The sequence below is a fragment of the Bactrocera dorsalis genome, chromosome 2 (assembly GCF_023373825.1).
Source record: "Bactrocera dorsalis isolate Fly_Bdor chromosome 2, ASM2337382v1, whole genome shotgun sequence".
Classification (NCBI taxonomy): Eukaryota; Metazoa; Arthropoda; class Insecta; order Diptera; family Tephritidae; genus Bactrocera; species Bactrocera dorsalis.
The window spans coordinates 81,197,106-81,214,141 of record NC_064304.1 but is presented as its reverse complement, the minus strand read 5'-3'; the positions used below and the strand labels follow the sequence as shown (position 1 = coordinate 81,214,141).

Below are 17,036 nucleotides of genomic sequence, written 5' to 3'. Positions count from 1 at the left end.
GTGGGATTCATGATGGGAGAGGGACCCCGTCGCCGAGTACTGGCATTCCCCCGGTGGATGAAGTCACAATCCGCATCAAAGCGAGGTTCTTTAACATATCGCTGATTTGCGTCCACACGCCGACGGAAGAGAAGGACGATGTGACCAAAGATGTCTTCTATGAGCGCTTGGAGCACACCTATGAGAGCTGCTCCCGCCACGATGTCAAAATCGTTTTGGTTGGCAAAGAAAGTATCTTTGGCACAATTGTCGGTAAATTCAGCCTCCACGGTGAAACATCCCAAAAGGGTTGAGGCTGATCGACATCGCAGGAGCCGAAAATATGGTTATGTGTAGTATAAGATTCCGGCATAGAAAAATTCCTTAAGCTATCTGGTTGTTTCCGGATCGAAAAGCCTCCAACCAGATCGATCATGTTGTGATAGACAGAGGACACGTCTCACATTGACTCGGACCACAATCTTGTTGCAAGATACGCACCCTCTTCTATCCAGCAAAAAACCGACCGATTTTCTACCCGACTTGCTCTTTTGTACTCTGAGAGCACTCATCAGCAACTTGTTATAAGGGAACTGCGAGGCGGCATTTCAAGCTCCTTACGTACAGCTACACACGAAACAACTGGTTTTCGAAAATAAAAACGAACAGCTGGTACGACGAGGAGTGTCGTGTCGCAGTGGAGACAAAACATACTGCCTACCTTCCAACATTACAATCGACCACAACACCTGTGAGATGGGATAGATGCCGAGAGATGAAAAGGGAAGCGAAACGCATTTGCAGACAAAAAACGAGAGAGACCGAAATGTGCTCGAAATTTCTACGAGAAGATGCGGCGACTAACAGAGGGTTTTAAGACCAGAGCATACTCTTGTAGAACCCTCAGAGGTAACCTAGTGACTGATGCCCGGAGCATATTGAAATTATGGAATGGCTGAATGACAGTGAAAGCATAACACCAGGAGATTGTGAACCCGATTTCCCAACCGATAACGATGGAGCAGACGTTCCACTGCTCCACCATGAAGAAGTTCGAATAGAAATTACTCGTCTGAAGAACTACAAAGCGGCGGGGATTGCCGGCCGAAGTATTCATATACGGCGGTGACCAACCGATAAGGAGTATGCATCAGCTTCTTTCTGGAATATGGTCGGGCGAGAGCATGCCCGACGTTTGCAATTAAAGTGTGCTTTGCCCAATCTACAAAAAGGGGGACCCCAGAATCTGCGCCAAATACCGTGGGATAAGCTTCCTCTACATCGCATATAAAGTTATATCGAGCGTACTTTGTGACAGATTAAAGCCCTCCGTAAACAAAGTGATTGGACCTTATCAGTGTGGCTTTAGGCCTGGAAAATAAACAATTGCCAAGTCTTCGTCGATTTTAAATCTGCTTATGACAGCAAGAAAAGGAGCTGTTTATGTCGCTACGTCTGAATTTGGTATCCCCGCCAAACTATGGATTGGACCTCTCCGAGCGATAGGCGACCCCTATCGTACGACTTTTTCAATCTACACCTGGATAAAATAATTCAAGCTGAATAGAGAAAGTGCAATCTGCTATAACATTGTACTGCTGCTGGCGTACGCCGACGATCTCACTCTTAGTTCTGCTTTCTGCGGAAGATTTATGGTCCTTTGCACATCGGCTACGGCGAATATCGCATTGGATGGAACGATGCGCTGTATGAGATGTACAACGACATTGAGTGACAACGAACTAAGAGGCAGCGGCTACGCTGGCTAGGTCATGTCGTCATGTCGACCAGCTTATTGCATTAACTTTCTATGTAAATATTTTAAGGAGAGAATTGTTAATATCAGTACATTAGTCTGAATTTCATATAGTTCCAGGATTAGGTTCTCTTGATATATTTGATATAAAGTCACCATCAATCGAAAAAACGAGGCAATACATTTTCTGTAAACATTGTGGATAACGCTAAGTTTTCGATAAATTCGAAGAGAGAATTGTTACAAAACTGTCAACAAATAAATATAACAATAAATATAAAAAACCAAAACGTTAACTTCGACTACACCGAAGATAATATCCTTTAGAGATGCATTTTTTAGTTTAAAAATAAATACAAAGATCTTTATCTTGCCTTTGCTCGTTCAGTATGTGTGGCAATCGTAAGAACAATGGAGCTTTTGGAGCTGTATGCTATAGTGGTCCAATATATGATCCCTCCGGAGCGTATACCAAGGTGTTTCTGCCAAAGTTAAAGCGTCTGCGAAAGCTGGGAGCTTTCCATTTTAACATATTTAACTGGTTTGTTCTGAATTTAATAGAAGTATAATACTTTGGAAAAAGCTAAGACCTTTTAAAAAAAATAACACGACTCAAAAAAGCACCGCAATCTTCATTACGCTTACCTTTTCAGGAAAAGTAAAGCGTAGGTGTAACAAACCCTCCACTGCTCAGAAAGCATATTCGTAGAAATGTCAGTAACCTTCACATTTTCCAGCAAAAAAAACAAAATAACACAATTTTTCAACTGAAACTCGATACGCTCGTGAGCGCTCGTATTTTATTTTGTGTGCACGGCACACGTGCAACAATAACAGCAAAGGACAACTAAGCATTTATCATAAAATCGCGCAAACTTGGGAGCGGCTCTGCTTACAGCTTGCTACTTGCACGCCTTGGCCTAGTCGAGGCACCAAGCACGAACAGAAAGTCAAAATTCACGCGAAGTGAAATTTATGGCAGAGCATTCGCGTAATTATAGCTAAAGGGAGCGCATGAGAGTTGTACATGGAAATCTTAGCCACGTACGAGTCAAACGAGCAAGGAAGTTCACGCGCGTGCCGAGAGCAACTTCGCGAAATTGCGCTACGCGCTCGCCACTTGACATTGCAGCACTCGCAAAAGGAAAGCGATTGAGTTAGTTAATTTGCGCTCATCGCAACGCGCTGCGACGGAGTCCTTTCGAAGATTCGATGGCGCTGAGACTTTCAGTTTTGGGCGAACGTTTGTGCGGCACGAAGGCTAACGCGCGTGATTCGTATTTCCGTATTCACAGCAGACAAATTGAGCAATGAAAAAGCAAGTCTGCAGAAAATTAAAGCGAAAGTAAATAAAGTTTATAATGTAAACGCCAAAAGACATATATGCGCTCGCAGTGTCGCAAGTAAAGAAAATTAATGTTCTAAGTGTTGTTTCCACATTATTCCAACTTCATTTGATCGGGGCTTGTACGCTAGAAACCGCGTTAATTTCAATTCGCCTTTGACTAACAGAAATCGCTTGGTGCGCTTACGTTATGCCATTGACGAGTGTGCGTGAGTGTGTGTGATGCGCGTGTCTGTGTGCGTGTGTGCGCGTGCAAATCACAATTCCGAATAGTGGGTGTCGCGAGCTGCGCCCTCAAAGCGAGCGAGGCGCGGAGCACAGGGCGGCGTGACATTCGATTTTAGTGTAAATGTGCTTGCACGCACACACTGGCGCGCAGTCAGCGCAATTCCAGCGAAATGGAATGAGGAGCAGTAGAAGTAGAAAAAATAACGGATTAGCGAGCAGATAATAAAGACGAACTATTTGCTGAATGAATGGCCATGTATTTGTTGTAGCTTTAAATTACAATTTGCAGACGCGTGTGAAAAATAGTATTTTTTATGAAAATTAATGAAAATTTATATTCGAATGCGTTGTAGAAATTTCCGTAAATTAGAATAGAAATATGTATTTCTTAAAGCAAGGAATAAAAGCAGGGAAAGTGTGCGTACATATATAATGTGCATAAAGCTGTGTTTAACTCACGGCGCTGCACCAAGTTTCTACGCTGAAACCCCAAAGACACGCGCCCTTTGCACCTCAGCCGCTTATCTGTCATTTGCGTTTCTTTCGTTTTCCTTTCGCGCATTTTATTCGCAAACACCCCCACCCACCGCCACCGCACGCAGCCACGCTGCCGCTAGTACTTGTAGTGCGCCTTACGTTTCGTGTCTGCATATTTCATTGTGGGTGGCGTCCTCATGTGGCCGCAAGCCTCAGATAAAAGCGTAGTGTTGACTGCTTAAGATCCGTTTCTAGCTCGCTGCTGGTTTGTTGTTTGTGTGCTCGGTGTACATAATATAATACGCGCACACACCCACACTTGGCACACCACACTCACACCACCACCACATGGCTGGTCGGTGTGTATTTACAGTGGGGGCAAGGTCTTCTCGCGCGAAGGCTGGCTGTTGTTGTGCCTTAAAACCGCACCACACCAAAAATGCTTTCTCGCTTTAAGAAAAGCTCCTTCGAGCACAATTGCTGCAGTTGAGGCCAACACATACAGACATGCTGCAGCGAAACATTTATTGCCAAAGTTATGCACATAACTATTAAAAAGCGAGTAATGCCGAAAGCAAGGCCAGCGTATCTGCGAAACTGTTGAATCAAATGCTAAGCAAAAAATGTATGCAATGTGCGAGTTTTGTGCGTGCAAATTGACGAACTTGAAAATCGGTTACTCATACGCAGTGTTGGTTCGTAGCATATTTAAGTTTTCAACGTTGAAAAGTCCAAAAGTATTCCAAAATATTTCGTCCCTAATATGCTTGAGCAAGTGAATGGCTTGGCATTTAGCTAATTTGGTAATATTACTCATACGCAGCGCGGACCGGGTGTTGCCGCTGGGATACGTGACCTCGTGCTGTCTCATGCTTTTATGTACGTTTTGTTTGAATTCGTACTTGTAGGTGGGTAAATAATAGCAGCCAACGGAAAACAGAAAGTAATTATACTCGAAATTATAATGTTTAGTGTGGCAACTGTGAACTGTAGCACATGCAACACCCACACCATGTCGACACGTTGCCCATATGTCTCGAACGGCGAAATGACCAACGCTGAGTGGCGAAAGTCACGCAATACCAAAGTCACCGCCATGGTGTGAATGGGAAAACAAAGACCAGCCGACAATAACGCCAGCAAGCGAATCAAAAGCAACAACAAATGCACACCATTATGCACCATAAAAAAACAAAAAACAAAAAAATAAAAAAACATAAAACTACAAAGTAACGGTCATAAATGAAAAATTATTTCAAAATTAAAAGAAAAATCCACTACACTCAGCGCTTACTCACACAAGCCCGTTTTCGCACAAACACACACCCATTCATGCGTCTACACATACGTACGTACATTCAGGCAGGGCAGTTCGCTGGCTAACGTCCTCCTGTCATTTGTCAGTATACCCCCAGAATGAATAGCGAAAATGTATACAAACATTTAGCAAAAACAATAAGACAACAACAGCAGCAAAAAATGCCATATGCACAAAATAGCGTATTTAGGGCCAAGAAAAAGTACAAGCGATACATACAAACGCGTGGCGAGGCAATCAGACGATGACACCACTGAGTCTGCACGCAACAAAAAACAGAAAAAACAACGAACAAGAGAGACAACAACAAAGCAAACACTATAAAACATTCAGCGACTCAACCACAACAAGTCTCCAGGAGTCTAAACGCAATTAACGGCAGTTAAAAATTAAATTGTAATTAAATAGTTAAAAAGGGAAAGTTGGGAAATTTAGATTTCTGGAAATCCATATCGCATGTTTCTTAAGTAACTTTGCAAATTCTTGAATACATAAAGCAATAAATAAAAGTAGAAAACAAAAACCACTCACACGCTGGCGTTTACACTGGGGAATATAACGCTATTCGAACATATGACATGAAATGTGCCCACCCACACTTGGGTCATCATCAATGGAATTGCACACTCACCAACATTCCTAAACACACGAGCATTCGAAACGGAAAAAGGAGAAAGAAACACAAAGTCATCAAATTCACAGCGCACTCTGTGTGCTCTCAATCGCCTGTGGCAGAGCGTGAGTGGGAATTTTTCGAAATTAGGTTTCGAATGAAAAAATCTGTAATGCGATTGTATGTGTGACACATTTTCGTTTGACACTCCCAATTCCGCTCCCATTTCTACAATGTAAACTAACCTACATCAATGCTAGTGTGCGACCAGTGGGGTGGCGACGACACAGAGTTGGGCTTGTGGGTCCTCGGTTGCCATAACTGTTTGCTATAATTACAGGAGACGCCAGTTGCGGCCAGAGATTAGTTGAAAGCAATTTTATTTGTTAACGCTTTTATCGAATAACTTATATTATTATTTTATTTATTTATTTTTTTTTTGTGCAAATACATCCTTTTAGTATTCAGGCATTATCTTCTTAATCATATCAAGCTGGCTCTCCTACTTTCACACCAGTCAAATTGAATGCCATCTTATGCTTATATAATTTCTACAAAATAAGACATATTTAAATTTATTTTATGTAGAAATTCCTTGTTTCCAAAAATTTAGTTTCTCTTTAAAGTAAGGTCTAGTTTTTTTGTCATATTTTTCGGTTCACAGGAGTCGACTACATACTCTATTAATACACTTCACATAGAACTTGATTCCGATCGTTCGATCTGATCAATTTCTTCAGAGATTGCAACATTGGTGTAGGAAATAGTTCATGGCAATTATCTTGAAGATATGTCGTCAAATTAAAAAGTCTCAAAAAAAAAAAAACACTCCGATCCTTCAATTTGCCTGATAGCTATGCTGTAGTGGTTCCTATATCGAAAGTGCCAATAAATGGGTAGCCCTTGAGAAGAAAAAGATATGTATAAAATATACAGACAATCTGACAGACAGACGAAAATGGTCAAATAGACTCAACTCGTCACGTTGATCATTTATAATTACTTCATAGGAGCTTCGACAGTCCCTTTTGAATCTTACAAACATCATGGCAATCTTAATCTACCCTGTTCAGGGTGTAAAAATTAGAAGGAAAGTTGACATTTTTCATGACTGAATGGAAAGTCGTATCATGAAACATGCATACAAATGAATGCAGGGGAAAATAGGATGTCAGGCATTGAGATATGTCCATTGGTATAATGGCTTGTAGAACTATATCGACTATGGCACCACCTTTCGGTGAAACGAATATGAACCCAAACAGACTGTGTCAAGAGTGGTCTGTTTTCCTCATTTGCTTATAAAGAAAAATATGAATTATGTTTCTTGAAGCAATCTCAAAGGTTTTCATCAAACCCGGTCATGTTAAAGAATCTAAAGAACGCACATAAAATTCCAATTTAGGTGTTTTAAAAATGTACATTATTTTCAACCCTTTAATTTGGATGGTTTAATGTTCTCCGACATTACCACACTAAAATTGAGTAAAGATCACGAATTTATAGTCAAAAGTCGATTTTACGAGGAACATATTTTCCTCTGTCTTACGAAAGCAGTTTCGGTGTCGTGGAAGAAGACTTAAAGTTTGATTGACAGATAAGAGGAGAGGAGTGTTACCGGTGCGTCGTGATGAGGTTTTCAAAATACGAAATATCTGCGTAATTTAAGAAAAAAAAAATATCGTTATACGACAAATATTGTTTTGCTTGTGGCACACAACAACTAAACAAATAATGGATGAATAGTGATTTTTGATGATTTATATTCGAAATTGGTAGCGAAAAAGATGTAAATCAGTGTGTTAATATTTTCAAATTTGAAATGAATATAATTTAAATGTTTGAAGAAATTTACAGTGGTGTGATGTCAGCAACAACCAGTCAACATGTAAAATAAATGAGAATTAAAACACGAATGTGAAAATGAAATGAAAGTTTACAAAATTATTTTCTACTCTTCAAACTAATCTTTCTAATAAAAGTCCACGAAACTAACAAAACAACGAAACTTTTGTCTCACACTGCTGCAACACGTCGATCCTTCACGCATAAAAGAGTGCAAGAGTAGAGAAAAGTGTAATTTTTACTCATCATTTTGTGAAGAAAGTGATAAGCAATTGTGTTATCTGAAAAGTGCAGTTTCCTACACACATAATTTCTTGAATCATTTCCATTAACACGGTCGAAACGACGTGAGCTTTAAATGTTTCTATCAACGGTGAAAAACAACACCTTTGCACCAAAAAATAAAGTGTCTTCGGTGTCAGCTGCCAGTCGTGTCTGCCACAATCCCCCCATTTTCCTCGTCATCTGTGCAGCGTCGTTCACAGCGCCATCGCCATCACCATCGCCACATCCATTGCTAGTGTCTGTGTTTTCATTGTCTTCGTGGTCGTGGACGTCGCTGTTGTCGTCGCCTTTCATTGTCATTGTCAATGAGCTACGCCAACTACTCGTAGACGAACAGCTGATAGCAGCCACAATCGCCATAAGCGACGACACAACGCGCTGCAGAGTCGCAACACTCTCAGACCACCCAAACTGCATAAGACGCTCCGCTCACCGTTTACCAACTCTCCTATCCTTAACCGTATGCAACGTTAGTGCTCTCACGCTGTTGTGTTTGTTGTTTGTTGCGAAAACACTGTGTTTTTATCAAATCGCCTTAACTAATTTGTCTCCGTCTCTGAAACTTTCGCGAAGAGTGCGAGTGTGAGAGCGCGCTTAGCTGTTGAGCGGTCGCCATTTACTGCGAGAGTTCAAGCTAATGTCTCGAGTTCGTCGGTAGAGAAGCAACTCGGGAAGCAGTAGCACTCGATGCGGGTGGCATTGGTCACTAGGTCACTTAAATACCAACAGGCGACATAGCGCGTTTGAGTGACTGAGCGTGTGGAATATTGCACGCTTGTGAGCCATTTTGCGATTTCCCGTACTTTCCTTGCAATGCCACAAATGAAAATGGTGATAGTGAGTAAAACTACGTGCTAGTGTAACTATTTCCTCAACAAAAACTACGTCTACTGCAATTATAATGGACCTTAATAGTGCCGTTATCAAAACAGCAACAAAAGCTGAACTCGTACGCTGACTTGTTGTTGTTGGCGGCAGCTGATTTATTCTACACATACTATCCGCGCTCATCGCTCTCATTTACACTCTCGGTTTTCCAACTATCGCGCATGTACAAACAGCAGCAACAATATCAACAAAACCATCAGCGACGCCGTCAAAATAACAACTCTAACAATTGATTTGCAGCAACAGAAAAAGAGCAGGATACAACAATAAGTTGCTCGGCAGCAAATTTATATTATCGAACGACATAAACAACAATAGCACCAACTGTGGAACAATACAACAGTTATAAGACGACGCTCGCAGCCAAAGCAACAGTGGAAGCAACAAATTCTGCCGCGATTTCGTTTCCATCCACATCGACAGCAATCAGCAAGAACACTGGCAACATATATCTCAACGAAAGTAACGATTGCGAACCGACCAGCGCAGCCGCTGCCCCAGCTGTCACAGCTGCGGCCGCTGCTGCTGCTGCTGCCGCCACAACGACTGCAACTACATTCGCAAGTGCAACAACGACTGTTAGTGCAAGTGCAACTGCAACTGCTACTGCTTCTAATATTGCTGCATCAGTTCCTGCTGCTGTTGGTGGCGTCAACACCGTCACTGTCACAGCCACCACTACTGCCGTCTCAGCTACTGCGACCACCTCCCGTTCCGCCCGCGCCAGCTACGCCAGCCGCGCCACCCACACAAACGCTAAAGCCAAAGCTACGAGCGACGCCGACATCAAATATATTACCGACATCGACGACACGGACGACGCAGAAGTCGTAAGTTCGCTCATTGCCACTCGTTGCTCGTGCAACGAGGTGAGCCACAGCGCGCACGCGAACACAATATACATCGCGGAAGCGGATACGGTCGCCGAGGCGAGAGGGCGGTCGACTGCGACAGCGACAGCGGCAGCGGTTGGTTACGGTTACGGCAGTAATCGTCGCCCTGTGTGCACGGACAATAATATGAGGAGTGGCAGTTCAGAATTATTACTCGAGCAGCAACAACAAGAGTTACGGTTACGTAAAAAACGAGATCTGGCTCCAAAAAAGAAAAATGGCAACCGGCGTTTTCGTTCGTGGCGCGAACGTGCACGCTTCTATGGCACGTCTACGCTTGCCTTCTTCTCGGTGACGGCCGGCGCCTCGCTCCTATTCCTGGTGCCGCTCTATGTCGATCCGGCGATATCGACACTAAGTCACGATTTCATCGATAGTCCGACACTATGCACAACCACACGTCGCGAAGACCTAATCGGTATATTTAATTGTTCGTGGAGTTCGTGTCGCGAGGGTTGCACTTCTGATCTATATCGTTGTGTACATATTTATGTGACGTTTATCGAACAAAATATTACGATACCCGAGAACATGACCGATTACACTAACTTCACCGCGGAGTGGGAACAGTCGGAGGAGGCCACACTGCTAGTGAATATAAAGGGGTGTGGCTATCCGCCGACGGTTACATGTAAAACGTTCAATGCCTACTATGGTGTCGAAGGTGCGATATTCCCCTGCTATTATTCGCGTAAAAATAAAACGGTCGTGCTGACGTCGTACAATCACGACAATCAGGTAGCGACGATCATACACTTCTTTACGGTGCCATTTGTGATAACAGTGATCTCGGCAATCGCGCTCTGCGTTATGCATTGTGATTGCAGGTGTAAAAAGGATCACAGCCATCGAAGGAATCGGGGGCAAGGCCGCCGACCGCGTATCGAAAACCTTAGGTGAGTGCATAAACTGACATATTGATGAGTTATATTTTTATTTTGAAATCTAAAAGCTAGAACGCGTAATCAAATATAGCTGATTAATTCACTGAAAAGCAAAAGTGTGATCGTGTCGTTTTTGAACCAAACGCCCTAATTTCGCAATGAAGTCGGGCGTGTAATATTCAAGAATTTTTGAATCTTTTGAAAATCACAGAAAAATACAATGATTGCTATTAACTTATTTATATCTTATCTTTAATCGAAAAGAAAATTCAGAAAGCGTTCGAACACTGTAAGAATCTTTTTGATGCTCATATAATTACGGTTTAATAAGATTCTTTGGCATTGTTGCTCATAAAGAAGCTTCGAGTGAATACTAGCGGTGCCGGAAGTTAAGATTATAAGGCTTTATAGTTTTTTGCATATCGTCTAAACAATTGACAAACTCGATTTTTGGGGTAGCCTTAAGCTCTTTCAGTGATGGAAATAGGAAAAAAGATTTGGAGGCTAGGACAGTATTACATTATTGTTTTTGGATAAGAATTCACGAACAAGCAACGAAGTATGAGGTTTTAATAAACGGAAGTTCGCCAAGCTCATATACGTCTAACGTTAGCGACTGTTACAAGCAAAGTAGTCAACGAATACAACTGAAAATTTTATCGTACTTCAGGGGCATGTATATCAATATAATTAAACAAGTAAGGAAGGAACTTTGCAACCGAACATTTTATACTCTTGCAACTTGCAAGAATCAAAGCCAGGGAAATATTTTAAGGTGTAAAACCAATTATAATGAGGAAAGTCACCCGGAAGGTCTAAAATCCTGATACTACTTATACGATATATAGAGGCTAGCTCTCAAGCTTTCGCTCAAATTTATCTATTTTAGACACGCTCTCTTGTTTTCATTGGGATAACTCACTTATTGGCTGATATATGCGGCACAAAGTAACCCGAAATTTCGAAAATCTTTATACATATTAAATATTTGGGCTAAGGGAAGATTTAGTCCGACTCAACCCATGTTTAACATAAAGACATACCCGTATAAGAGAAAGATTATCCCTTAATTTCAGTTATATATATCGCACATTGACCGAAATTTTCGATCAAAAGTCAACTATGGGTACCGGGATCTAAATATTTGGTAGGGCTAAAGACATTATTGGTGCAAAGTATCTGGTCATATTAATTGCTTCTTGATTTTTGTACTGGAAACAACCGAAGTAGATGTGATTGTGGTCCGATATCCTCCGAGGGTTGTCACGCCCATCGTCCAAATTTCACACCGGTTACCATAAAGGTCTCTCATACCATCTCGGTGGTAAATTTTAATGTTTCTGCGGGGTTATCTTCTGATTTTCACACTGTCGGTAGACGTTCTCATAGGATTTGTATTCAACAAATTTGGTTGTTGTAACTCATGTGGTTTAAGAGATATTAGCATTAAACTTTTTAAAGAGTGGTGCCACGCCCAATTTTTATAAAATTTTTGCCCTCAAGTTTTACGTACAACCGTTAGGTGAACAAAACTATAATACCCTGTAGCAACTGGTTGCAAGAGTATAAAAACTTTTACGTGGTCTACAGTTATTGTTGGCGATAATTGTTGTAACGATTAGCTAGTCCCCGTTAGGGTGGTAAAGTTCAGATAAGCTGTCATGATAGACCCAACAAACGCGCTGTTTCGACGGGGCCGGCTATAGGAAGAGGAGTGTCAGACGTGTTCTGTTAGCTGGGCGTGCAAAGAGGTCGATAGGGTCATACGGGGGTTCGTTGCATGCTGGACATTTATTTAATATGCCAGTATCCAAGACCAAGCTGTGCAAGGGTGTGCTCTACAGTCCCATAATCCGGTTCTTCTGAGCGCATTTTCTGCGTTGTAATTGAACTATCATTTCAATAGTTTCCATTTACATTATGTTTTACTGACATGCCGTTTTTGGTACAGCTTCTTCTTACATTTCGACTTGAAGAAATGCGTCAGTGAAAAATTTGATATTCTTCAATATATGCTGTTGTATAAATTTCCAAATTACTGTCGGGTTGACAGTCCTGCCTGTTGCGATTACTTAAATACGACTCTGGTCGGCACTTAGTGAAGCTTTTACTCCAAAATAAAGTACAATTGACAGCTTATTACATGAAATGATTAATTAATTACACTTTGCACATGCTGCCTCTATTCTTCAAGCAGCTTTACTAGTTTTTATATAGTATTTTCATACATATGTATGTAAGTCATTCGAGAATCTTTTATATATAACTTACTTATGTGTGCGTAGTCATATAAACCCTTTGAGTCGATATTTTTTACGCCGCTTTAACAGTTGTCTGTGCAAAAATTACTGTTTATTAAGGCGTGCAACTCATCCGCCAAACGAATTAAATTATAAGCCCTTGACATAACTGTAATTTTCTGCTGTTCGATAAATAGTAAACACCCGCGCGCGGATATTACCCAATTCAGTGAAATCAGTGAGTGTCAGTGTATATAATTGACATAACTGCATATGACTTGTATACACGCGCATACATGGGTAAATCGACACGAATATTTTTAAATACATACATATGTATATGTATGTGCGTGTGCCTATTGTTGCGTCACACTTTCGTTCGAACTAAAATCGAATTTCAATTATTTACCAACTACAATCGGAACGCGCGCCGAGTGCAACGCATAATTCAACTGATTCCTCGTGCCCACACACAAACTCATATATATGTATATATGTATGTAGATTTATGATTTGTGTGACTATACGCAACAGAATGTATCTGTCTTCGTCAACATGAATAATGCGTATATGTGTAGTATTTGAATTCCATAATTTATGAGCAGAAATGGGCGAGAGTAACTGCAAATCTACACAATGAATACTCTTATGTACGTCTACGAGTATGCTCATGTGGGCATACATTAGGGTGCTTAATAAGATTTGTCATGTGAGTTCTATACCAATTTTACTGGAGTACAACAGATATTAGTCCACTTTTACTGCGAGTTTAAGGAAGGTACTAAAACTCTCTTGTACTTAAGCGAGGTGGGCGTGTTTATGGACAGTTTTGCTACTTTCAGACAGACGAACGGACGGACAAGCAGACAGACATGGCAAAATCGACTCAGCTCGTCATGCTGATCATTTATATGTAGTATGTATATTTCAAAGGATCGCCGACGCCTCCGATGCCTCGCAGTTTGGCTTAGAAGATTTAGGATTAATTCATTACTATAAATATGAATGTAACTAGTAAAAAAAATACTTTTTATATTAGTCTTTGAATAATAGCTATAGCCGACTTGTAGAGAATGTTAGGTTCTATAGACGAATTATAAGTTAGATTTATTTTTTCTATATTAACTCTATATTAACTCTATATTAACTCTTCTGAAATAAATTAGTTTTTTCTTCAAAGTTTCGGTGATCCCGAACGTTACAGATAATCTAGCTCCAAATCTATGTCTATATCTCACATATGTATATCACAAAATAAAAAATGAAATAAAATTTTCGTATTTTTCCGATATGTCCTAATGCGTCGTAATACTAAATACTCAAAGCTCAGCATTCAATTGCATATGTGTGTGTATTCATACATGTCGCATTACAAGAGCATAGGATAATTGTTCCGCTTATTATGATTGATATTAACTTGGCAGCCGCTGTCAAGGAGCTTTTTAACAAACCGAGCTCTACAATTTGGGAGCACTAGCCACACATATACACACATAAACGCATGCGTGATGGTTGCATATAAGGATGCGTAGTATTATTAAAATTGTATGATGGGGGCGCCAGGAGGTTCTCAAATTTCGACAGCTGAGATGCAGTTCGAGTGAAATAAATATGTGTGTCAATTCCAAATTTTGATGTTATATAGATAACATAAACGTAATCAGTAATAAGTAAGGATGGGCTAAGTTCCAGTGCAATCGAACACCTGATACTCTTGCAACTTGCAGGAATCAAAGTCTTTGAAACACCTTAAGATGTAAAATGTCAACCATATACTAATTAACGCACTGACCTACATATCCATATTCATAATGACTTTCATTAATGTACCTAGCATACAATCACCAATCATATGGAGCCCGATTTTCGAAATTTTACTTATTTATTTTAGACACAAAGATATGCTGTTATGAGTAAACACGTTGTGTAATTGTCATTGAGATAACTCAAACATTAGCCAATATATTCAGCGTAAAGTCATGTGGAAGTTCGAAAATCTTTATATTAGGTATATGTGGGCTCAGGGCAATATTGACCCGATTCAAGTTATTTTTGATACACAAAGTTACCATTGCTAGCAAAGGATTCTTTCTGAATTTCAATTGTATATCCCATACTTTGAGCGATATTTTCGGTCAAAAGTCAACTATATAGAGATACTGGGGTCCACATATTCAGTACCTAGGGGCTTGAACATTTTTGGTTGAATTTGGACAATTTTTAGTCATAAGGTGGCATACTTTAAAGAAATTAAGAAATTATTAGTGCAATGTTTTATCCCGTTTTATCAATTGCTCCTGATTTGTGTACCGGAAAGTGAAAGAATCAAATGGAATTTCGGACAGACAGAGAGTCACCTCGATTTGAACTATTCTCGTCATCTTGATCATTTACATAACCATATATCTATCTCGCTTAGTTTTAGGTGATACGGAAACCCGTTAGCTGAACAAAACTATAATAATCTATAGCAACTGGTTCCGAGAGTATAAAACCATCCAAATACAAAAGTATTTGCATTTACCTCAGGGTAAATCATCACCAGAATCGTATCGATTAGACTTTAACTTAGAGACATTTCCGAAGAAGTATTTTTTTGCACGCCAACGAAACTTTCATGTTGTTTGTAGCATCATCATCCAATTTAAGTCAGTCTATGTTGTAGCTATTCCAAGGACCTTCCATAATTCATCTTTTTGAAAGCAGAAGGATGGCCTAAATAATATTCGACTTGTTGTATTGGGAGGCTATGCAAAGAATTGGTAATTTTTGAAGAAAGGAAATAAGAACCATTCTGCTACTGATATATCATCAAAGTTACCTAAAGAAAAGTGTAAAGAAACTTAGTACACTTATGTATTCCTAGGTACTATAAGGAAGTGGTTATTACAGGTGGATGTAATCGGGCAATTGCCACGACCACGGAATTTCGTTAAGATTTATAAGAATAAAGTACTATAACTAAGCCACAAGCTAACTTCTACAAGTAAAATGTAATTTAGTACAGCCCATAAAAGTCTGGATGAGATTTGTGGTTTTTTAAAAGTGGGCGTGCCACCCCCGAATAAGTAAATTTAAAATATATTGGAGTAAAACACAATATAAGTTCTCTTCTCACCTCTCATATTACGTGAAAATGAAATACTCAACCAATTTCAATAAACATTTTCATATTATTACCTTACGTTGTGCAAATGTTTGAAATCTGATTACAACCCTAACTACGTTTTTCCAAAACTTTGTTTAAATAATGTCTTTGAGGTATAAAACATTAATTTAAAAAAAGTTGCGAAGAAGCTATAATACCCTTCACATACAAAAGATTCTCTACAAGAACTTGATTTTGATCACTCACTTGGTAGGGCAGCTATATGTTGTACGAATTCGATTTGAACAACTTCTTCGGAAGTTGCACCGTTTCCTAAATTAGTTATCCATGTCGAATTTCTTGAAAATATCTAGTCAAATGGAAAGATTTTCCATACAAACACTTAATTCCAGTTTATATGACAGCTATGTAGCTACAAGGTCTGTCGCAAAAGAAACAGAACTGTTAAAAAAAAACAACAAAAAATTAATATTTTTCAAAAGTTATATTTTTTTATTCAAAGTAGTTTCCTTGTGGTTCGATACAGCGTTTAGCCCGGTCAATTAGCATTTCAAATGAGTGTTTAAGGTCATTTTTCGGAATACTCTTGAGAATATCGGTCGTCGCTTTTTGAATAGCTGAAATGTCCTGAAACCAGTGTCCTTTCATGGGCAAATGAAGTTTTCCAAATAGGTAAAAATCACAGGGTGCCAGATCAGGTGAGTAGGGTGAGTGATTAAAAGTTATTAAAGTTTTTTGTCAAAAAATCAGTGACAAGCGTCGACCGATGACACGGCACATTATCGTGCAACAGGCACTAGGACCCTGTCTCACGGTATTGTGGTCGAGCACGACAAATGCGTGACAAAAGACGCTTCATAACACCAAGGTAAAACACAGCATCGTTTGGCCAGGTGGGACGAACTCTCGGTATACAATACCCTCGGAATCGTAAACACAAATCAGCATTGTCTTTATTTTTGACTTCTGAAGACGACCGACTTCTGATCGTCACAGAGGCCCTCACGACCTTCTTGGAATCGCTTAAACCACTCATGCACATTACTACGGGATAGGCACTGATCACCATAAACTTTTTTAGATTTTTTTTTTAATAGAAGAAGATCTAAACTGATTCCACGAATTTTCGCCACTCCTCAAATACACGCAAGAATATGTTTCCAAGCAAGATTACTT

The 17,036-nt window shown here is 40.1% G+C and overlaps 1 protein-coding gene across 5 annotated transcripts in view; it reads left to right on the top strand.

Moving 5' to 3' along the window:
• Positions 1 to 2,409: 2,409 nt before the first annotated feature.
• LOC105226608 (protein tipE) overlaps positions 2,410 to 17,036 on the top strand; it is a 93,289-nt gene continuing 78,662 nt past the window's right edge. Inside the window, exons 1-2 of one of the 5 annotated variants that reach the window (XM_049447409.1) lie at positions 2,410 to 3,080; positions 7,574 to 10,523. In XM_049447409.1, the coding sequence (XP_049303366.1) occupies positions 9,754 to 10,523 (770 nt within the window). In that variant the 5' untranslated portion in view covers positions 2,410 to 3,080; positions 7,574 to 9,753. Of the gene's footprint in view, positions 10,524 to 17,036 lie in introns of all 5 variants that reach the window. The other 4 variants (XM_049447408.1, XM_049447406.1, XM_049447407.1 and 1 more) reach the window with 4 other exon arrangements.